This window comes from Apaloderma vittatum, unplaced genomic scaffold (genome assembly GCF_000703405.1).
Source record: "Apaloderma vittatum isolate BGI_N311 unplaced genomic scaffold, ASM70340v1 scaffold18609, whole genome shotgun sequence".
Lineage (NCBI taxonomy): Eukaryota > Metazoa > Chordata > Aves > Trogoniformes > Trogonidae > Apaloderma > Apaloderma vittatum.
Genome location: NW_009737180.1, coordinates 15,048 through 39,710, shown reverse-complemented (window position 1 = coordinate 39,710; position 24,663 = coordinate 15,048). Strand labels below are relative to the sequence as shown.

Sequence of the window (24,663 nt, the reverse complement as noted above, 5' to 3'; positions counted from 1 at the left end):
GCAATCTGAAGCTCTAGTGAGAAGCTCTGCACTGGATCTCATGTTATACCTCCAGAGAATCTATCAGTCTGCTTTACCACACACGCAAAGGTAAATTGGCTGACTTGAATTCAGAGGAGAGCTTTTCTTTGTGCTTGCTTCGATTTTGTTTGCTTGAATAATCGGCCCATTCAAAAGGGGATCTCTTGTCCCCCCGAGGACCCCAATAACATCAAACCTGTGGAGTCCTTCAATGCATGGACTGACTCGGAAGCCAATACCTACACACTGATGGACCTGCCTCTTAGAGCCCCGACAGTAAGTGTTTTCTGTTACTAAAAGCTGTAGAAGTAGTTCTGCTGACCAAGCTGGCATTTATAGAACTGTAAATGGACCCTTAAGGGGCATGGAAACACTTAATGCTGTGATGCAATAATGAACAACATAATGAAAACTTCAGAATATTTTTATTTCTTTAACTATTTGTTTGTTGCAGAAAGGACTGTAGAAGCAGTGTTTTTCAGCAGTGTTACATGGGCAAAAGACAGGGAAGAGTGTCTAATGGCAAAGTACACCCAATACATTGCAAACTATTAGAACAACATGTTGTTGTGTATTAAACAACTGTTTAGCAGTTCAAACACAACGCTTTCTGGTCTCATTATTCAAGATGGAAATTCCCATCATTTCTGTAATAGTCTGTAAGTGTAGTACTTATGTAAATTAAGTTAGAGTTGTTATTTGCAGTTACCCAAGAGCTGTTCAGGAGGTCTTCCCAGGCAAGTTCTACCAAAACTCTTTCTCAGTTGTTAAATACTGAACAGAAAGAAAAATTCTTTAGATGTATGAAGGTGAAACTCTGTTGTGATGGCATTTCAGGATGGAATTTCTTTGGGCTCACTAAAAATATTCTCTGTCCCACTTCACAAGCCTGAACCAAAGGAGTTCCAAAGACCTCTTTGAGTTATCTATCTCAGTATGCTATTAGGGCTAGAAAGGTTTTTTGCCTGCTGTTTATATAAAAGTCTATTTAAAAGTAAACAATAAAAAAATGACCCAAGCCAAATTTAAAATCTTTAAAATATGAAATTCAACTTGAAATCTCAATGTGGTCACACGAGGCATTTTGGCATGGCCCATGTAACACAGAGGTTACTGAAAAATCGTGTGCCAGTGTTAAACTCTCCAAAAGTTTCTATGCATATGAGATGTTGATGTTTCAATTTGATCCTAATTTATAATGAAGGACATTATTATTTGCAGAGTAAAAATGCAATCTGTTTATTTGCTTTTTAATAGAACCTGGATGTGTACAGTGTATTACAGAAAAATAAACAGAGAAGAGTCCTGAGCCAAGGCGCTTACAAACTAAATTAGATGGATAACATATGAAAGAGGATAGCAGAACATAACAGGGAGGGAGAAGAGGGACTTGAGAGTGCAGGGCGAAATGCAAAAGGATTCTGGGGGCAGAGTGATTTACATAGAGAAACTAAAAACTTTTTTTTTCTTATTCTCCTGAAAGAGGTAATTAGCTGTCCATTTCCTCTCCTGAGGTCAAGTGACAGTATTTTCAAACTTCTGCATTTTAATGTGACACAAAGATTGGTTTAAGAGAATTTCAGGACTGAAAGCAATATGTGCTGCATGTGGTTGAGATTAAATCCGGAAGACAGGATACAAAATCTGCTATCCAAATTGCTCAACAGGACAAATATCATCTATGGAAAGCTCTGCTGGCTCCTGGAAAGAGGGCTTAGCAGTTGGCGTCACCCTGCTGAAACCGTAATTGATGTGGGATTACCCTCCTCTTTATGCTGCCTGTCACCAGAGCACAAGTGCCTACAGAGGCAAGCTCAAAAATCAGAGCAGGAAGCTACGAAGAAAAATAAGCGCTATCAGTTGTTTGAGGCCTCTTGTAGGTAGGCAATATAAACACCACACCTAGAAACCCTAAGAAATTACAGTATGTCTGTTCTGATAATTTTCTCTAATCTATATGATTTGTTATAGTGAAAAAGGCCTAACACTGTCGTTGGTTGTATAAGTCATATTGTATAAATAAGTGGCTTCATTACCTGTATTTGTAGGATAATTAAGAACAAAGAAACCTGATACATTGCCAAGTCAACATGGGACCGCCAAAACTTGCTGTGTTTTGGAACTGGGCTCTATTCCATTAAAATATTTATTCTGCAAAACCAATGCCTACAGTCTGAAGCCAGATGAATTCATAAAAGCAATGACACCAAATTAGATACAATCCATCTGATGTCCAGGTAGAAGTAGCTGAAAAATGTCATTGCTCTAGTCTTTTCTATTCCTGGCTTTTGAAATAATGGCACACAAATAAATCAATTAATGAATTAGAACCAGCATTGAGATATATTTAAATCCTCAAACAACCTTATGAAGATTTCTTCTTTGCCTGTAAGTATAAACCTTGCTTTAAACTCTTGCCATTGGGAAAATGTGAGGAGTGGGCTATATGAAATACTCAAGTATTTATATGCATGGCCTTGCTCCTACCATCGTCACTGTTAGCTTTCATAGGACTTCAGTAATCAACGTCTCCAAATGAACAGTAATTAAGTGGTATGAATTTTTTCTTACTCTGAAAAAGAACAGGTTTTTCCCCCCCAATAATAGGTGAATTGTGTTCTTTTCACATTGTCCTTTTTTCACTTATACATAAATAATTTTCTCATGCTGTGGGCAGGGGGGGAGGGTTAGACTTTCAAAAATTGTATGTCTTCTAGTAGAAGTTATTCAGAGCTCAGCTGGTTTGGTTTGATTTTTGGTTCTAGGTTTGTTTTTTTTTTATTTAAATAAATTATAAAATAGCTATTTAGAAAATCTTCTTTTAGAAAATGTGTATAAAAAACAGATTCCCAGAACAGAATAGATGCAGGCATCAAATATTCTTGGGTTTTAAATCTAATCAAGACTTCCTTCTAACCTGAGTAAATCAGTTGGGAATCGTAGTTTTGTCCTGGACTGCAGAAGAATTCCTTTATCCTTTTAACTGTCTTCAGACCAGTGTCTTCCAGAGTCTTGATAAACTTCACCGTGAAATACAAGTTCTGCCTTACGCTGCTGATTTTTATGGCTGATTCATTTTTACCCCTTCCCTGCTTGTGCTAAGGCTCAGCAGAAGGGACAGTGTGCAGCTGTCTTCCTGCAGAAGCAGGCTGGGTGCTCAAATTGGCCCTCCAGGAAGAATTGTGCCTCCCCTGTAACGACTTGTGGCAGCAGCCCATAAATATAGAATAATGAGGCTCCGTGTTGTGCTGCAGCCCCCACAGACAAGGCCAGAACAGCAAAGTTTTAGACATTTCTCCATGCTTTTCTCCAAACATCAAAAAAGTATCTCAACTTTGTAAGTCTCACTCAAGTTTACTGAATGATAACTGAAAACACAGTCAGTTCTGGTTTAGCTGTTTTGTTGTAGGCAGTTGACAAGGATTCCTTTAGGGAGAACAATTCTAGCATTTCCAAAAGGATACACTTAAACCTGCTGGAAGGAAATATGCTAAAGTAGAGCAACTTCATAACTTCATAACTTTTTGTCACTGACTCTATCCAGACAAATGACAGAGCAGGATTTAGAAAAGGATTACACCTATATATGGAGGATAAAAATACCCTCCTCTAAGATTATCCTTTCAAAGGGATAACAACCCTGGTTTAGGGTACAAATCAACTGCTAAGACTCTATAGTGAAAATGAAATTTCTACATCACTGTTCATTATGTGTGTTTTGCTGCCCTGCAGATCACCCAGCCGTGGTTAACAACAGGACAGTGTTTTGTCAGGAATGCTGGTCTCAGTCAGTGTGGCACTTCCCAAGTTCCTTACCACACCAAACTTCTCCATCTGATTCTGCAAAACTGTAGTATAAATAAGTAATAAATGACACACCTATCACAAATTAAGATAGTTATCACCTATCACAAATTAAGATAGTTTTACGGTCTTCTCCATCTGATTCTGCAAAACTGTAGTATAAATAAGTAATAAATGACACACCTATCACAAATTAAGAACACAAATTCTTTTACGGTTTTAGCAAAAGACCAATCTTCATATACACCCAAACAATAGTAAAAACCATGTTTTCAAGGTTGACTGAAATGACATCCATGGCTAGCAATAAGTTCTCCAACTGATCCTCAGTACTCATTGTGAAGAAATTTTGTTACGTTATATTTACTACCTTGACGTCCTCAACAGCTTCCATACCCATTGTTTGCTTGCTTGAGAAATGTGCAAAATTTATACTGACTGACTGAATGTGTGGAAGTTGATGCTTCCCGATGAATTGTTTCCGACAGGATAAAGCCACTCCCAGCATGGTTGGTCTGTGGGTATACTGGCACCCAGTGGTGCAGAGCCTCAGGTGCAAGCATCTTTCACTTGACTCAGGAATGTTGTGTAGTCCATTGTCCATCCACTGGAAAGCGCCCAACCTCCTTGCTTCCAGTTCAGTGTCTTTGTGCATTTGATGATGTTTTGAACCATGTTACATTAAATAAACTGTGTTGTCATATCACTTGGGAGAGAAATAATGAAGTGATGGTTTTGCCGGTTCATTTTTCTTATCTTCATTGTGAGGTGTTGCTAGAAAGAAGGCTGAACAGAAAAGCATCCAAGGCAACAATGCTGTGTATTATTAATGCAATTGAAATAGGTGTTCAGAGTATTCTCAGAGGACAATTGCTACAGTGAGGATTGCAACAGTGAGATTTTTATTCTCCCCTGCCAACCCAGTGCTCATACGGTGGTGTGACAACATACAACAGACACTGAACAAGGCTCATCTGCTGGAGAAACTGAATAGAGAAAAGCTCTGGGAGCTGTCTGATTTCTTGATTATCCTGCTGACCTGATTTCCACAACCACTATCTTTTTCTTCCTGTCCTTTCTTTAGAGGTGAAATTCCCACAGAAGATATAGAGCTGAACTTGATACAGGCATGTGTGTTTATCTTCTGATGAGGAAGCTGTACCTATGCAGCTGAGTGATGAATTTGAAGTGCTTAGGCCTGATCTTATGCCTTGCCGGTCAACTTTCTTTGACTTTAAGAAGTTTTGAATCAGATCTGTATTTCAAATAAACCAGTGAAATTACTTTTTTTTAATAATTGACTTTCTCCTCTTAGAGAACAGCCAGAGTTGGACCCTGTTGTAAAAATCCCAGGCCTACAGGAAGTCCACACTAAGATGTGAATTTATTCCTCTTTGCCACAGGCCTTTTTTGCTCCATTTGTTTAGTACTATATCCTATCACTGCTCCAGTAAAAATATTATTCCTTTATTTTTTTTCTACATACACTTTTTTTGACTCTGAACTTGTTTCATTCCTGAATAAGTAATTTCAAATTCTTCTACTGTCCCTTAAATAACCTTTCCTCTCTGTGGTTTCTCTGTGTATATGTTTATCTTTTAAATTCTTCCTTGCACTAAGTCCTCCACAAATTTAATTCAAATTAAAGCCATTTTAATCTGTTCTTTGTAGGCAAAACAAGCTCCTTCGCTTGCTTAATTTCTGTTACCTTGATCGAGTTCTGATTAAATGGACAGCTACAGGGAAAAACATTAGAGATCTCCATTCCATTAATAATCATCATTAACTCTCTGTAGAATAGCAGTTAAAAAACGTTCTAGGCACAAGGGTAAGGAAGAAAAAAAATCAACCCCAAATCAAAGAATACCCAATCTCATTTATTTAAAACAGTTCTATCTCAGATTCTCCCTCTCCACATGCTATTTCTAGGGGTATTTTTTGCTTGTTATTATTTTACTGGCAATGTGTTAAGCACATCGGTTTCTACCTAGGCAAGATGCCCATTGATGTTGATAATGTGATGCCAACCTACATTTTGCTGCAGGAATCTTAACAATAAATGCCATGATGCTGTCATTCAGTTAGTGTGTACTAGCCTTAACGTTTTGCTCCAATTACAGTAACAGCCAGAGCTACATTTTCTCTCTCTAAGATCAGAGTATTTGTCCAGCATTTCATTGCTGCTAATGTAGAAACACAGAGAGTGCACTCTAGTTGTTGACGATGGCTGCAGGCAGATCTTCAGCACAAAAGCAAAGCTGATCTCTTCCAGAATTCCAGACACTCCTGGGGTTCACCTCTTGCTACTGGCATGTTCGTTTTAAACACACAGTCTCCGGTAGCTTCAGCCCATATCTCACAGATGTCTTTAGAGGCAACATTTGCCTTTATTGTCTGAAAACACCGATTTCCTTTGATAACGGGGGTGCTGTCAAAGCCAATTCAGAGTTGCACTCTGGCAGTGAATGCCAACTAACATACCTGGACATAAAAGGGAGAACTTCAAATTTACCTCCATGCGCTTTTCTCCTTTCCTACCAGCAGCCTTCCTTCTCCTGGGAAGGGATGACTGTATGACAGCCGTACCACCACTTGCCAGTACTTGTGACTGGAAAGAACATATCCAGCCTCACAGCACTTTTTAAGCTTGGTACAGGCACAGCCCTTGGTACAGTGAATTTCTTTGTCCTGGATTCTAGGCCACAGCCAGGTTGATGGTATTCACAGTAGGCAGCCTACAAATAATTCAAAATATTTCCTGGGCTTTTCTCAACCCTGGTGTGACTCTTGTAGCTCAGTAGCTGAGGAATGCCATGCCTGCACTTTGCAGGCTTGAGCTACAAGCAGTGGCCATGCTATGCCAGAATGAGTGCCACCCCTGATGAGAAAAGCCTGGCTACGAAGAAGAAACACGATCTGTCCAGGCAGATGAATGAGGATGGGGCTTGGTATTTTTCATGACTCCATTAGCTGGTTGGAGTTGATGCCAAGACATGTATAGGACAGTGGCAGTTGCACAGAGTTGAGAGTTGATGTCTCCTTGCCTGACCTTATATCAAAAGGCAGCAGAACAGTGATGATTTGGAGAGCTATTCTTCTCTCCTCTTAGTTTCTATCAGGTCACTCTGCTTCCTGGCACAGCCTTACTGTTTGCTTCATTACTAATCTCAGGTCCCTTAACCTAAAATGTGTTTGTGGCTTCTGATACTTAACTACAAATGTTTTAAAATTGTTATTAAAAATGCTGTATTCTTCAGACTTGGCTACTGAATTTTGCCATGAGTTAATAGTTGATTAAGATATGCTTCCAACAAGTGCTTTATCACATACTTTACAAAGAGAAAAATACCTTCATTCAGTGCAGAGTGAAAACAGAACTGGTGTGGAAACCATGTGTAAGGTATAAAGGATTTGTGTTAGTTTTTCTGATCTTTAATTTAGTTCCCAGAAGACTCTTGTTCAATGACGCCAGGCTTTTGGTAGCCAAATCTTGAGCGTAGCTTGCAATTCAGTGTTATTCAGTGGGAGAAATGAAACAGCCATACTACTAAAGGAATAAATGCATGTTTAGCCATAGAAGATAATTTCTACTTGAGAAGTCTAGCCAGTGATGTCAGTAGACAACAGAAATCATACTTTACAGATGCAGAAACTTTCATGAAATGAAAACTACAGAAAACTTACTTGTTGTTAAACAAGTCAGATGCAATGAAAGGGGTCTCTTCCTGTCTCTTTTCCTCCTTTATATCCTAATCTTCCTTCCGTGAGAAAATAGATTGCTTTTCTTCACCAAAATTCTAAAATCAACAGTAAACGTATAAACTGCACTTCAACCTTTGCACTGCTGATGGCATATTCATCCCCTGACAACGATCAACAGTAAATGTAATTTGAAAGCAATTAGCTTATTCTGACCTTTTTTTTGCTTGCTGTCTTTTTGCATTCTTGACCATTTCCTCTTCTAGAGAAGCACATGACCTCTTGTTTACTCCACAGAAGATGACAGTGCAAGATGTTCCTGGTGCCTTTCCTACAGTGGATGTCCCAGACCATGCCCATTACACAATTGGAGTAGTCATTCTTATAGTGGGGATTACAGGAACTCTGGGTAATTTCCTGGTCATCTACGCTTTCTGCAGGTATCTTTCTTTTTGAATGCTTTTATAAATGCCTAAATTTATGAACTTTAGCAACACCTTGACTATGCTCTGCAAATGCAGCACAAGCATTCTGTCAGACTGCTGTGCAGACATAGTAAAATGCACCAAGAGACACTGCTGCAGGAGAAAAAGTGGCAAGCTGCCATTTACCTTCCATTTCTTCCTATCATCAACTATAGCCATAGCAAAATTGTTACAAAATTGCAAAAAATCACCTAGATATACCAAGCGGTGGAAAAGCAGACAAAGCAGAAACCTTCCAGTGAGTTTTCTTCTACTGGATGAACTGTGTCGACACTGGACTGATGAGGTGTTTTGCATCTGTGTCTTCCAGATGTCTTCTCTATTTTAGACGTTTCCTTGCTCCTGCTGCTTACTAGTCTGTTTCTTTTCCCCCTCCGTCCCTTACTGGCCACGTCTCTTGTTTTCACATTTTCTAACAATTGGCATATTTCCTTACAACTAAAGTCTCACTCCAACTTTTATATCTGAAGGAAATTGGATCTTTGACAACCATGTGGTATTTTCACCATTCTTGTTCATTCATACCGTTTCTGTTTTGTCACTCTGGGGTACAGCACTGGCATGATGTTCCAGGCCAGGGAGTTTCTACTTTATGATTGCTCTTTAGGCACTAATGTAATCAACCAAAATAATAGAAATTACATAATAATTTGGCCATGTTAATTTAAATCACCGGAATGTGGATGAGAGTAGTCTGGGTCTCAACCCTGCATGTATGTGACGTGTTAAATGATAGGTTTCAGGATGTGCATTCAGAGTAGGTCCCAACACTTAGGCGTGAATGACATGGCCTCAAGAACAGGAAAGGTGCTGGCATGCAGACCACATGTATGAGGATGAAGTACATGAGCTAGCTTAGCAGTTTGGCTGGCCCCATTCAGGAAATCTTCTAGTCTTCATTTGAATACGTGATGAAGACAGAAGGGGACACTGATAGCAAAGTAACAAGTTATTGAGAAGTTTGGAGAATGCATCAGATGCTTACAAAGCAGTCTCAAGGAATGGCAAATTTTAAGACAGCCAGCTGCCTGAAACAGAAATATGTTCAGTAATTTTGCAGACTACAGAACAAATACGAGCACCCCCATGAGCACCTACTCATAATATCTGACAGATGAGGGACAGTAATCCTAGAGATTGATTCTGTATCAGCGAAAGAACCCATCATTTATTCTGGTATTTTCCAATTGTGTCTAAGGCTGAAAATTTGAAAAAGGAGCTAAAATGTTACATTGAACCCCAAACAGAGGAACTCTCAGTTGAACTTTCATGTGTACCCTTTAAAACACTAGTCTGTAATACTATGAATAACATACAAATGCAGGATACACTGAAGGCTGGATATTGTTCTCTTTAAAATCAGTGTCTGGGCCAGTGAAATGAGTGTCATAGAGAAGAACTGATATAAAACAAATTGCTTTATCTGGTACATAGTAAATTTGCCTAATCCCTGTATTTGGAAGTCACTGATGATTTTATCAGCAGTGGAAAATGAGCTCCCCTCCCCCTCCTTAACATGACTCAGATCCAGAAATTCATAGAGTACATCAGCTTTAATTTCCTGTTAATCATGGATGTGCAGTGCACTGGGTCAGAATATTTAAACAACAATATGATTTATCCCCATCACTGAACTGGTTATCAAAACAATCCTCTAAAGTGCCCAGGAGTATAAGGGTGTAAAACTGAGCCTTGCTTATGCACTCTCATGAGGGAAATAGGAAACACTCTGTTTTAGCTTGCTGTGTGGTGTGTTTTGGTATTTGTGAAGCCGCCAAGGCTAGCAGGAAAGAGTAACAACGTAATAAACAGTGCAGTAGCGTTTAGCAACATTCCTTCTGATCTCCACAGGAGTAGGAGCCTCCAGACTCCAGCCAACATATTCATCATCAATCTAGCTATTAGTGACTTCCTGATGTCCATTACGCAGTCTCCAGTTTTTTTCACCAACAGCCTCCACAAACGATGGATTTTTGGTGAGAAAGGTTTGTATATATTCTTTAAGATATCACTTAGTGTGTTCTTACCATAGTGGCAGTTAATCTACTCTTTCCTCATTGTCAGGCACACCTCTTGAACAAGTATTGACAGAGAGGAAGGTCAGAGAAGCAATGTTTCTATTTTAATCTCTGGTGACCAAAAGCACGGTTTTTTTTAGTTCCATGAAGTGCTCAGTTGCACACATGTAAAAATAATAATCATTAAAAAAAACCAACAAAAACCAAACCAAATCAAACCCCTGCTTTTAATCATTAGGTTTTTCAAATAATTAAAATCACTCATTAATATATTCATAGGCTGCATATTTACTTCAGTTATGCTGACCTTGAGGTATAAATGGTTCCATGATATCAAAGTAGCTATAACCCATTGTTAAGCAAAACAGCTGTTTCTACAGGAGCTGCAGTAAACCTGGAGTTAAGCAAGATATTAATGGACTGCTGAAGTGATCCCACTAGAAATGTGAGAAATAAATGAGTGAAAATATGTTAAGTATCACTGTCTCCAGGAATTCAAGCAAACAAAATCTTTGAAGATTATCTCCACGGATAATGTAATTAGCAAGACAGACAGCAGCTTTGAAATAGCATTATAGCTGCAGGAAAACTGAAGTTCCATTGCTTTACAAATTCCAGAAGACATTAGTTCACAAGAAACACAGACTTGAACTCTCCCAATAATTAATTCGCATGGGTAGATTAATTTCACTGCTACTTCTGTCATCTTCATTGAAAGGCTGTGAGCTGTATGCCTTCTGCGGAGCTCTTTTTGGCATTACGTCTATGATCACTTTGATGGTGATTGCCTTGGACAGATACTTTGTCATCACAAAACCTCTGGCTTCTGTTGGAGTGACGTCTAAGAAGAGGGCCCTAATAATCCTGGTAGGAGTCTGGCTGTACTCTTTGGCTTGGAGCCTCCCACCCTTCTTTGGATGGAGTAAGTGAAACAGAATAAAAGGGTTTTTTCTTCCTCATAGCATTGGATTAAAGACCAGTTACAGGTATAGAAAAGGGCTGAATTAATGGCTTGTGTATTAGACTTGAATTAATCAATTTGAAGAAAACTGATAAAATACGTATTGAAACTAAAGATTCCTACTGAAAAGAAAAAAATCCAGCGTGTGTTACATAATATTAAATGACAATGGCACTGGTCCTTAAGCTCACTACTTACTAGAATAAAGAACAGTAGATAAAATCAAGGCCAAAATTTATAGTAGGCAGGATGTGCCTGCCTACTATCCCATACCTACTTCCATTGAACCAAATTCAACAGTATAAAAATGAAAGAAATGCATTTGTGTTTTTTCTCCAGACACTTTTCCTTCCCAAAAGTGCTGTGTAAGATAGTAGTGTCAATCTAAATTTCTTTAGCCACATAAAAGAGGAGTGCAAGTACATCTTCACTAAGTCCTGACTGTGTTCAAGGTGGATAATTTACACTAGGGAGTGGTCACATTCTCCATTCAGCCACTGGAATCTTCACTAGGGCTTCCAGTAAGGATGGCATTTAGTAACAACCGATTTGCTTTCGTAAATGTGAATTTTATGCCTGCAAATTGGAACACACATAGGGCATCTTGGTCCTTGCAACTTGTTACAAAGTTTCTGTTATTCTTCCTTATTTGAGGCATTTGTTTTCTATGAGTCAGCAGTTTCAGTCAGTAAATTAGAATGAACTCATCATTCAAAGTCCCAGCCCATTACTGTACTCCCTAATTCCAGAAGAGAATGTGTCAGCACAACTGAGATGAGAACATAGCAACGTTTGACTTTCCCAAAGGAAGCTGCAACCGACTCAGTTACTACATAGAATTTCAGCAGATTTTTGTTATTGTGTTGTTATTGTCATCCTGGTCCCCCATAAACGTGAAGCATGTTTGAGCAGGCAAACTGCCATATTGGGAGAAGCAGCTTTAGATGAATGAGGAGCTGCTAGAACAACAAAATGACAATATAGCCTTAGATACTAGATTCTTAATTGGAGAAGGTGGAATAATTGCTTGAAGGGTGTTTTTATCCTGTAACTACATTCTACTAGTATCCACAATACTAACTCTCATATGGTAATTAGATGCATCTGAGAACATCTGGTGCAATATTTTTAAGAGTTCAACAGAAAATATCACTGTAAAGAGTGAAAATAAAATTAGAATAATAAAAAGACATTGCTGTTGACAATTTCTTTACCTAACAGTTTGACACGGTCCCTTTAAGGAGATTATATTTTATTTCAGGTGGAATATTAGGTACATATAATTTCTTTAACTTATATTCAGCTTCACAACAACATTAATCTGATCTGCACAATAAGTCTTTCTCCTTTGCACAGTAATTTTCTCTGCACAAGCTTAAAAAGCTTGTAGCTATAGCAATCACTTTCATTTCACTCCTTGAGAAGACAGCAATTTGACAGGAAATGGCGATATTTAAAAACAATATGGGTCTTATCCAAGACCCACTGAAGTATCTGGAGGGACGCCCTTTGACTATGCTGAGCTTTAGACAAGATTCAAGAACTGAAGCAAAATCTTTCAGTTTTCCGACCTGAAGCCTTAGACTGGTGAATGGAAACACAATAGGGCAAAAGAGTAAAAGGGAAAAAAACGAGGTGCTTTAAATGAAGAACTGTGTATCCTTTAAACTTTTTTTTGCTTTAAGTGAATAGTACTAAATGCCATGTTATTCTGAGTATCATTCTCTTCTGCACTCAGAAGAAGAATCACATCACGGCTTAGGCCTTCTCCTTTCTTCCCTTCTAGGTGCATACGTCCCCGAGGGTCTGCTGACTTCCTGCTCCTGGGACTACATGACTTTCACACCATCAGTTCGCACCTACACAATGCTGCTTTTCTGTTTCGTCTTTTTCATTCCTTTGATTGCCATCATATACAGCTATATCTTTATATTTGAGGCCATCAAGAAGGCCAACAGGTAAGTAGCCAGCAGTCTTTAACTTTTTATTCTTCTGTTTAAGTGACTGCTTATTTTCTAAACCAAAGAGTAACAGAAGAAGATTGGGAAGTTTTTCACTTTTACTTTGTATGCACGATTGAGACAGGAAGCCAAACCAGAATTCGGTCAATAGTCAACATGGTAAGAAGTATGATCCTTAGAAGGGCCATTCCTGAATTTAAGCCAGAGCTGATCAGTAGATTATATAATGATCTGGAAAAGGGCATGAGTAGCATCAACAGAAATCTGAAGGTTGAGAAAGGACTACAGAAATCAACCAACCAAAAGAAATACGGAAGGGACATCATAGAACACAACAACTATTCCACAGAAAAAGAGATGGAATTGAACTACAAATTCCATGTTTGACAAAAGGGTGAAAGAGAGGTAAAACATTTAATCACAGGTCTCTGAAACAAAACCTACTGTTGTTTAAAAAAAAAGGCAAATATGCTTTTATTGCATTTGCAGTCTGTAGGTATCTGTCCTGTAGATATCAGCATATCTAGTCACTTAGCTCAGAAGTCAGAGAGAGAGTAAGATCTCAAAATTAGACCTGGGGAAGAAAAGACTTCTCTTTGGTATAGGACTGCTCACATGTGAATTTTACCACTGAACAGTACAACAGAAGTGCTTTTAACCGTGAAGGACTGGTCACATACCTACCTTAACACAGAATAAAAATGCAGGACTTTTAGCATAAATTAGTATAAGAGTAACTGTTGCCCCATTTTATGAAACAATTTGCTCTCTTCCCTACCTCCTTTTTTTTTTTCCTATTGTTATGTTTATTTCCCCTAGGTCTGTTCAGATATTTGGATGCAAACATGGAAATAAAGAGTTCCAGAAACAGTATCAGAGGATGAAAAATGAGTGGAAGATGGCCAAAATTGCACTGATTGTCATCTTGCTTTATGTCATTTCCTGGTCACCATACTCTGTTGTTGCTCTGGTAGCTTTTGCTGGGTAATTATGAATGTATCAGCAAAGGAATATGCAGTAAAAGCAAAAGGTGTGAAATTGTAAAAGATAGATGAAAGTCAAATCTACTTGTCAAGTTTAATGCTTGAAGAGCATCCAAAACATTCACATATTTAGGAGTGACATTTAACAAATGAGGCACATGCTGATGTTTTATTTTTTCTTAGTTTGACTTTTAAAAGAAAAGGTAAAAAAAGAATAAGAAAACAGGAAGATTACTACTGGAAATATCATATTGCCGTGCTGATGATTTCTGAATGTGGATTCTCTTTTTAGGGTATTTGAACTATCTGAGCTTCATTTAGTACCAAAATGCTAAATAAGAGGCCCCAAAAGATCTAACGTAGGGTTGATTCTCTTTTCTTAATCCATTTCTTTTACTTACAAAAGTCTGTTTATTTTCTTCTGTTACATCAAACAGCTCAAATTTCTTTCATGTATATGAAAATTCAAAATTAGTATATATTTGCATTGGGGAGCTTTTTGATGCTGCCTATAAAAGATTGTAAATACAATTCATCTAAGCATGTTCTTAATCTATTTAATTGTCAGCATTTTATACAGTAATTTCAACAAAAGCATGATTCTATTAGAACAGTATCTGTACATAGCTTGACACCAGGAACAAGCAATGGATCGAGTGCCTGGATACCTTGACTCAGTGTGAATATTTCTGCCATGTTAACATGTGAATTTTCCTGTGCTTCAGTTTAGCCTTTGTAAAACGGGTTTGACTATCTGCATTAGAAAGTCTTGTCAGCTGCAAATTCTCAAGAAGACTTTCAAGACAGTACAAAACACTTATACTTGTATTTTTCAAGTAGAAATATAATGTAAGTTTTCCTAAAATTGACACACAGGATAAACTGACTTATGATGGAGCATTCTGTGAGGCAGGGATGATTTTTGTCACACCAAGCCTGGAGGCCTTCTGTGGACTTTTACTACAATGAGCTCAGATAAAATCACTGTGTGACATATACAGGAGGCAGACATGGAGTCTGTGGCTATAGTCTTGGACTAAAGACAGCTCAACTGACAGAGCAACAATATACACAAAATTAAAGATGAACCTTAACTCCTTTGCAAAATATTTTGGTTGGGGAACACTGAGCTAGCACACAGTCATACTAACTAATATTGTATTTTCTGCAGATGGCTAGCTTAAAAAAAAGCCTTTGTCACTGTTTGCTTCTCCTAGGTGAACACTTCATCAGTCTTACCAAAGCTCGCTCCCTCTCATCTCTAGGTCAAAAACTCCATTCCAGAAAGGTCATACTGTTGTGTGTTCTCCAGAAGAATTACACCAATGCTTTAAAAGTATGCTTAGAAGAAACTATGTTACAAATTGTATAGGGAGAACATGCTTATCTGAGAAAAGCCTTAAATTAGAGGTGAAATGGCATCTCAGCATTCAGGCAGTTGACAAAGTGAGTCCTACATTACCATTGGCAAACCATTTTGACCTCATCACAGAACAAAAATATTCCCACAATATGACAAAAAATTTCTTCATCAGAAGATGAGCTGCCACTTACTTACGCAATCCTCTCCATTGTTTGCTTGCAGCACTAATATGAGAGAGCTTCTTCTGAGAGAGGATTAAGAGGAAAACCTGGTATTATAGGAATACAAGGCTAATTGAAAGATGGAGCTTAGACTGTTTTCTCAGGAAGAAAAGCAGTGATAAAGAAAGGATGCTATCCTCAGGTGGAAAGACTGACTTACTGGGCTATTTCACTTAGAAGTCTTTTTACCAGTATAGGAAAAGGTCTTCAGAGCCTCTAAGCAGATCTATGGAGAATTTGCCTGGTAGAAACTGCCTATAAAATGTTGTTGTTGTTTTGGTCTGAGCTGTTCTATTGATCTTCTTCTGTCCAAGATCTTATGAGCTACCTCAGGCTATATTCAAAAAATAAGTGGCTGATGGCAGCACGGCAAAGAGTTCATTCTTTTAGACTCACATCACCTGCATATATGCATGGTCACAGTAGCACATGAACATAACTGACACTTGAAAATACTTTCTTCAGTACAAGGGTGGCAAGACTCTGGAATAGATTGCCCAGAGAGGTTGTGGATGCCCCCTCCCTGGAGATGTTCAAGACCAGGTTGGATGAGGCCTTGAGCAACCTGGTCTAGTTAAGGGGACCCCTGCCCATGGTAGGGAGGTTGGATTAGATGATCTTTAAGGTCCTTTCCAACCTAAGTCATTCTATGATTCTATGATTCACTGTTTAGTTCAAAACAGGCAGAAAAAAAAAGCTTGAATATGAAAATAGATTTATTAGTCATCTTTCCCTGTGATGCCTCATTCTGCACACCTATCTAGTGACATATTTACACTCAGCAAGAACACCTGCGGAGTTTGGAACAGATCGATACCCTGATGAATGCACATTCACTTATTGACAGCTGACTTGGTCCCTAGCGTAAACAACATGGGAATTACCACCACTCTGACTCAGAGTAATAAAATGCTGCAAAAGAACCCCAAGAAAATCATGTCTCGGAAAATGCAGTTAGGGTGGTATTCATCTTTACTTGCAAAGGATGTAGAATTTGTTCTCTCACTGTTTGGGTAAACAACTCCCCCTTTTACTCTCTCTAGAGCACTAACAAAGTATTGTCTTGCCAAAGTATAACTGTATGGACTACTCAGAACTCAGAACCTAATACTAAATGTATAATGTATTTGCATTACTCTAGATATTCCCACGTTCTAACACCCTTCATGAATTCCATACCAGCAGTGATTGCCAAAGCTTCTGTCATCCACAACCCCATCATTTATGCCATCACTCACCCTAAATACAGGTAAGTTCACTCTTACAAGCTATGCTTAATATAGCAAAGAAAATCATATTGTAACTTTGTCCCTTTTAGAACTCGTACCTGAACTCTGCTTCACCTGCTCATTTTACCTCAGCAAGACAGCCTCACTTTCCACAAGAAAACTTCTCAATGCCATATAAATGTCAGTGTAATTTGTTCTTGGAACAAATTGCTATGCAGATGGGAGTGAGAGATGTTTATGGATACTGATCTGAACTTACAGATTACATGGTAAAAGTTAGAGACCTTCCCACCTCACAGGAAAGCACCATAAATTTTTTAACTATCTTTACGAGAGATGCAGACATTTGGCAGTGTTGCAAATAGCAGTTTGTTAAATTAACCAGGCCAGTGAGAGATGCAATTCAGTAAGTCAGTCCAGCTCTTTGTAATTTTGTGCATGCTCCCCACCTTTCTTGAAGCTTTCATATTTCAGAGAGTACTTCTTCGAGCTGTAACATGTAGGGTCATTACCATATCATATTTAGATGTAGGCTGTGAGATAGGACAGATAGCAGCATATCCATTTATACAAAAACATATATGCTTTGGTTTGCCCTTTAAAAAGACCTCCCGGGAGACTGGATAGAGAAGGAGTGGGCATGGATGTGTGAGTGAGGAAGGCTGGGAGGAAGAGAAAAGCTAGGCAGAAGAGTTTCCTTATGCTGCATATGAGGAAAGAAATACTATAATACAGCCGCACATGTTGCACAGCTCCACAGCTAGCCAGCAAACAGATGTGTAAGAGGAAGCTAGAATAGCTGCTTAGGGGAAGATTAAAATAATTCATTATGTGGTACTTCTGTGAGGTTCAGTTTAAAGGGACAGAATTTTATTTTTGCCCTGATTAAGCTGAAAGCAGATAAAACATCATTTTAATAGCTCCCTTCAGTTCAAAGAGTTATATTTTAATGCCCTTATCCCTGCCAAGCAATAAATTTGAGTTCTGCAGAACACTGTGAATAAGTGATCTTGCAGGGTGATTGTACATGAGATATTGGATATCTGGAAAACTCCTTTTGTACCCAGTAATTTTCCTGTCCATGCAGTACTAATATATCTCTTTGAATAAATGCATTGTTTATCATGACTGAATCTTTGTGCTAACAGAAAAAATCTGACTGGTTCTACCTCTCATCCATTAGAACAGCCATCGCAACGTATGTTCCTTGCCTTGGATCCCTGCTGAGAGTTTCTCCTAAAAACTCACGGTCTTTCAGCAGTTATCCCTCCTCCAGACGAGCGACCGTAACGAGCCAGTCTTCTGTGATAAGTGGGCTGCAGAAAGGAAGAAGGCGGCTGTCTTCTCTCTCTGACAGTGAATCAGTAAGGGAGACACTTCCTATATGACCATTTTTAATTGCAAAGTAATTAATTTTCACATAGAGTCCTTCAAAGCACTAGATTCTTTAGATGAAATCCATTACGGCGCTCGTTACAAGAAGTCCAGAGAAAGTAGAGGGACAAAGTGAAGTAAAAGACAGAAGGCTGAAGTGAAAAAGCAGAATGTGGATCTTTGTATTCTTGATGGTTGGTGACACTGAAAGAGGAGTGGAAAGAGGAAACAACAGGAATTTTAAAAAGGGAAGCTTAAAATGAGAGCACCCTTGAAAGTCTGATCATTCCTCTAGAATGTACTTGTCTAATCAAAGATTTAGAGTTTAGGCACACACAAAAAAACCTGCTAGTCTCTGCACTGAAAGCAAGGTTGTAATGAAACAGGTAGTCTTTTCTGAAAGTGAAGTGGGGTGTATTCAGAAAAATATTAATCACCAGATTCAGACAAATCAGTAAATCCATTACTGAATCATTCTCACAGAAGAACTCAACAGCTTGCTTCTGCTAGTCCAAGTGAAAACAAATGTTTTGCTCAGCAGCTGAAAACAGGGCAAATACTTGGCATCCTAGGCTCTCTCTTGCAACGCAAAGTGACATTACTAACCAAGTAACTAAGCACGTTAGCTAGTTCATTGCAATCGTTTCAAATAAAATTTCCAAATGCATGATAAGCTTGGTGATTCATTTTCATAGTCAAGGTAATAATTGCATCTAATACAGCCAAGTGCTGAATTCTGACAGTTGTTTTTAACAGTAACATTTCAATTTCTTTGCACTCTACGTTCTTTCAATTTCTTGGTCTAATCAAAATGAAATTATTCAGGCTAGTAGTCACCATTTAGGTGGAAGGTTTCAGAACTGGCTAATTAAAAAGGAACATTTGTATATTGCAAGTCTTGTGATTGTGAATCCCGATTCTTAGAACACTCGATTCTTTGGTAACACTCTTTGTTCTTGTACTACTATCAGTGCTGGTGAAGTGGACCCATACAAACCATTTTTAGGAAAGCAACGCTTAATACTAGAGGTAAAACAGTGGAATGGAGAATGAAAAATGCCTGAAGTAAAAAATTCCAAGCAATTGGCATGCTTCAATCTGAAATTTTCTATAAGTCTTGAGTAAGTCCGGATCTTGTTCAGAACAATGTTAGACTCAAAAATACATTTCCCTTAATTATTTGATTTGACCACAGAACACTCTTATTTATTAGTAATACCAGTTTAGCTGAAGTAGAGACCAGAAAGAAGGACTCAAGTTTAAAGCAAACAAACAAAATTGCTTCAATGCTCGCTGATAATTTATTTTGGGATTTTTGCACCGTATGTGGCTCAATTAAGCTATGAGATTTCTACATAGGCATTCACAATGCAAAAAGTCAGTACCTATGCTGTCATGTATTTTATGTCAAGGCTGGTCACGAAACTGCAAGCTGATAAATTACCTTCATGTAATTTTTTGTACTCCTGTGGATGCAATGATATTCTGCTCCTTGGAAAATCCTAACGAAACAATTTCCAGTCAGTTCTTTGCAATGAAAAGGAGACAAGCTCCAGAACAGATGCTCAGAAAATAAAGTTGTTTCCATTTTAAAATTCGATCCAATGGGACTGTTAGTGCTAATACACTCTGTGTATGGCATGGGAAGCCCAGTACATTTTTTAAGATGTTGGGATCCAGAAAATAGCCTAGCCCAACCTCCTGTGCTTCAGCCGGAAAACATATGTTTAGATTGTCTTCATGGAAATCACATTAAGCTGTTCTAAAAAATCTTCCATGGAGCCACTTCAGTCTGGAGACACACTCTGTAGACTCATCTGCATCACTGCTTCCCCCATAGTTAGAAAGCTGCTTCTGAGAATACAATCTTGATTGTCACTGTTCCAAATTAAATTAATTTTTCCTTCACCTTCTTCTGTGTTCCTCTTATCCTTCCCCACAGAAAAAATGATCCTGATTCTCCTTAGAACAATCAGTCTCTTAGGTGTTAAAATTCTGGAACAGCATCACCAACTGGGTGATCTCTTAATAGTAACAGACTCATCAGCCTCATTTCCCCAGTTCCATCAAAGTGCACTTCTTATTTTCATCCTTGGGGAAAGTTTATCAAAGTATTAATAATTGAAAGTATAAAATTTTGAAAGTATCAACAAGTGCTTTGAGTATTTTCAAGGTATTCAGTACTCTCATCTGATGGAAGCTACATCCAACACACATAGATTGCTTATGAAACACCCTTCATGCCCCCAAAAAATTAAGAAAGCGTATTGTACTGTTATGTTCCCCCATTTTAAGGCATGGTACACTGTCAAACAGAAAACAGGCTGGTTTGCCACAAGCTGCTCATCACAGCCCCATTAGCTATTTCATTGTTTTATTATGACTAATGGAATTCCGTGATTCTTCATCATTGTAGTGAAAAGGCTGACAGAGTGAGGAGAAGGAAATTCCGGTTGAGACATTTTGTCTTATTGTTTCCTTATTTTCCTTCTAATTGAAACACAGTTTATAAAATCAGGGTTCCTTAATGAAACAGAAAGCTCCTAAAGCACTGATTCTGCAGTGCCCAGACATTTCCTTCCATTTACGTCTGCTTCTTCCCAAGCCACTTTGGAAACTTTGGCCCTAATTCCTCCAAACACCTTTGCTTCCTAGTTGGGTACTACCATGCAAACACTATCTCTTCAGAGCTACCAGTAATGTCAGAGAAGTTTCAGTAATAGACTACCACAAAATGGTATTTTGTTTGAAATTTTGCAGTGCCGCTTGTGGAGAAAAAAAATTTTAAAAGCTGAATTTTAGACTCAGACTTCCTATTTTTGTTTGTCCCCCTTATAAACAAATATTTTATGAAGTCATACATGGCATAACTTTGTGAAATGTCTCTTCTACCATGCCTGTCCCTCTTACAATTTCTGTCTAGATAAAACTGATTCTCAAGGGACAAAGCGGATGGAAGTTTAAGGAACCAAGAGTGATATTTTTTTTGCTGTATTCATTTTAGGTCTGCATTGACACAGACACTGATACCCCCAGTATGTTCTCCAGACGTGCCAGCAGACAGAGTTCCTATGAAACTGGTAAAGACCCAACTCAAACTGTTGACATCAGAGCCAAACCTAAACTGAAGAGCCAGGATTCTGGGATTTGTGAGAAGGTAATAGACCGTAATATCTAAATTTTCTGAAAACTGGTAGGATAGCAAATCTGTACATTTCACCATAATTAATCATGAAAGTTCCTGCCAAGAAGATGGGGATAACCTAGGGGGTAACACAGTGAGTAATGAATTAGAGGCTACAAAAAGTGATCAGCTTTTTATTTCCACCCTGGTTCATTATACAGATTTCTGTTGCATTTCTGACAAGCAATGGTGCTGCTCTAGTGAATGTAGCAGCTGAATGGTACACAGTCTTGTGATTGATTTTAAGTGTGTATTCAGTAATATTTGTATTTCACTGTCTAAATTACTGGGCCAATCTTTGTGTTGTCTTACTATTTGCTATCAAATGAACACATATGGCAAGAGGTAAAAAAAAAAGACTTTCTTTAGCATATTACTACTTTTCAGTCAGTCCTCTGCTGTCCCCTCTTTTTCCTATGCTTTGCATTTCAAGTACGTGAAATATTGTGACATGTCTATATATTATTCATGTCTTTCTTATCTGTGTTTATTTTTCAGACAGCTGTAGATGCTGATGACATATCCATGGTGGAACTGAATATCAGAGAGTACACAGCTACACCTACTGTAATGATTTTTATTTTAGTATTTGGCATGGGTATAACTAACCAAGTGAATCAAACCTAATGACAATCCCAGTCTCTGATCACAAATTAAGTTAGTTTTGGAGATGCAAAAATCACACAATTCTCCCATCAGAATATAGAAAACATGACCACAAAGGGAAGAACATTGCTGAGACTAGGCAGAAGGAGAACACATGTACTACAGGGTTCTCCTTAAGTCCAACTTCTTGGAGGAAATTGAATATTTTCTAAAACTCAGTAGGTCCCCTGATGAGGTTGGTGATTTCCTTAGTAGAGCACGGAAGCATTAGTTTTGTGCCATCTTATCTGAATGATATACACAGCAAGCTGAGAGAGCCATTCTGATGGCTGTACCTCTGAGACAGCCATAGTCTTGTGGCATGTACTGCTGTGCAAAGTGACATTGTTAACTGTTTATTGTTCTCTGTTTTGGATAGCAGCAAACATCTAAAAAATGCAACTTGGAGGAAATTAGGGTAAGTTTTTGAAACATACTGTATCACCTATTCGGTAAGAAGTAGTGCTAGTGTCTATTTCTTCTTCCATGTAAGAAAGCTAAGCCATACTGATAAAATTTTTTTGACATTTGCCACAAGTGAGTCAACATGCTTTAATTCTTGACAGACAGGGAAATAATAGAAAACAGTTGACAGGTGAAGACAATTCAGGTTTACCTTTGCAGTATCAACCCAAATGTAATAAAAACATGTTAATTTATCTCTTTATTATTATCAGTGAACCTTGTGAGCTATTCCTAGCTTCATCCCAACACTCTAATTTTTCGGTCCCGTGCAACTGCCAGCTAACATTTCTTCTGTCGAAAAATCCTAAATAATCTTTCCCTCAATTTTGGTTTTCACTTCATTCTCCAGTCTGCTTCCCCCTTCAAACTATCCATGCTGCTATCACTGCATTTTACGTCACCTCTTGCTCTAATGAACCTAAACAATCCCTTTTCATGAAGGGACTCTCTGCTTGATTGAATTCACAGACTGAACATATTCACAGCACTTTTATTCATAGTCAAATGTGCTGTCATTACCCTCATTCCCCACCAAACTAGACCAGCTCTTAAGTAGCAAATACAAAGTCTGTCCTTTAGTACATTAACTTAACAGGTTTTTTCACATAAGTTATTCGTTAAATACTACAAAAATATTCAGATCTACTTTTTCCTCCATCTTTTAAGTTTGAGTTTCAGTTAGTCGTGGGGATCAGCAAAGTGCTTATCTAAATATATGCCACTTTTTCATAGATGATGCAACCTGATCTCCTTGTAGCTGTTTGTGTTTTCCCTTACGTCTAAATCCTTGCATCCTTTAGAGAGGTGAAAGCCTGAATGGCATTGGACAAGGAAAAGGAGAGTCTCACCATGGATCATCTGCAGCCCAGATACCCAGCATTACAGTAACATACAGCAATGTCCAAGGAGTGGAGCTGCCTTCTGGATACAACTCCGGTTTCCTCTACCCTAAGATGAAGAGGCACAGGCAGAACAAGAAGTCCAACAGCTAAGTGAGTGGTACAAGCCAAAATGTCATTTTAGCCCACACCTCTGGAACAACTATGGGGCAGCTGAATACAGAATACCTCCATACATTGTTCTGAAATGCTCCTACAAAGACACAACGCAAGCAAAGATAAAAGCAAGAGGAGTAAGCTTTTCAGCATCAGAACTCTCTCCAGTTGATCTGAGTCACATTGTAATTTTATTATCCCTTTTTTTTTATGCAGCTCAAAACCCAATTTCTTTCACTTGGATTTTACTCTGCTCAGGTATATATTCCATTACTGCATGTTTCTCACCTACAAGCCTCCTAGGATTAACTTGGGAGGAAAGGGAAGTATGAGATTCAAACCTGGCCTTTGTTCACTTACCGTGGTTTAACTTCAAAGCTATTACAGCTATTCTCACCTAAAGCCGAGAGACTTGGAGAAAAACATGCATCCTGAGGATGGTTTCATTACTGTGAAGTTCCACAGTCAAAAGAAAACTTAAACACACAGTCAGTGCTTCCTTCTCTCATTAATGACACATTTTCCCTCATTTTATTCTACAATTCAATTGAAAGCAATACACTTGAGCAGTAATTTGAAGTCTCAGATCTTTATTTTAAGTTCTGAGATTCTGGGGGAAGAGAAAGGAACAGTACTGAGGATGAGGCTATGACCTTTTGCACACACAGCTTCTTTTTCCAACAGTCATTTAAGAGACTAGTTTAACCAGCTCTTAGCTAACCTCCCCGGAGCTATAGGAAAGCATTAGAAAATGCCCCTCCAACTTTCTTTTAGCAAGTTTCATGAGAAGAATGCTGAATTTAAAGCACTGTTTGCACTGAAATGTCTTATGGGTAAGTCAATGCGTTTGCATTCTAATATTTCAAAGTGGTTTACCTTTAGATATCTTTTTTTCTAAAGTAAATCTTGGGAGGAGAAGGATTAGTTCTCCAAAAATAGTTGTTCTAGAGAAGCGTGGAACCCACACCATCACCACTACAGCATTTTAATTTTTCCCTTCTCTAAACAGCAGCATGCTTATAGCTGAGGATTTTTCCACGCTGAGTAAATCCATGAGATTGTACTCATTTCTCCTGAAAGGAAAAGAGCTCTATGAAATACTGATTTTCTGCTTTTCCTTGGTGCTCCTTTTAGTGCAAGAGAATAAATGGACAAAATTAATTTGCAATCCATAGCAGTCTACATCACAAGAATCATAAGATATAGTCAGTCCACAGCGGGGATATATACCTTCCGAGCCCAAAAGCACAGGGCA

General features: G+C 38.3%; 1 protein-coding gene across 1 annotated transcript; it reads left to right on the top strand.

Moving 5' to 3' along the window:
• LOC104269514 (melanopsin-A-like) lies at positions 1-23,577 on the top strand. Its single transcript, XM_009877251.1, has 12 exons — positions 1-297; positions 7,822-7,964; positions 9,861-9,994; positions 10,746-10,949; positions 12,775-12,946; positions 13,769-13,933; positions 16,658-16,765; positions 17,929-18,109; positions 21,124-21,276; positions 21,802-21,870; positions 22,328-22,366; positions 23,214-23,577. Exons 1-12 carry the CDS (start codon positions 271-273, stop codon positions 23,403-23,405), a joined length of 1,587 nt encoding a protein of 528 aa, XP_009875553.1. The 5' UTR covers positions 1-270; the 3' UTR covers positions 23,406-23,577.
• The last annotated feature ends 1,086 nt before the right edge of the window (positions 23,578-24,663 follow it).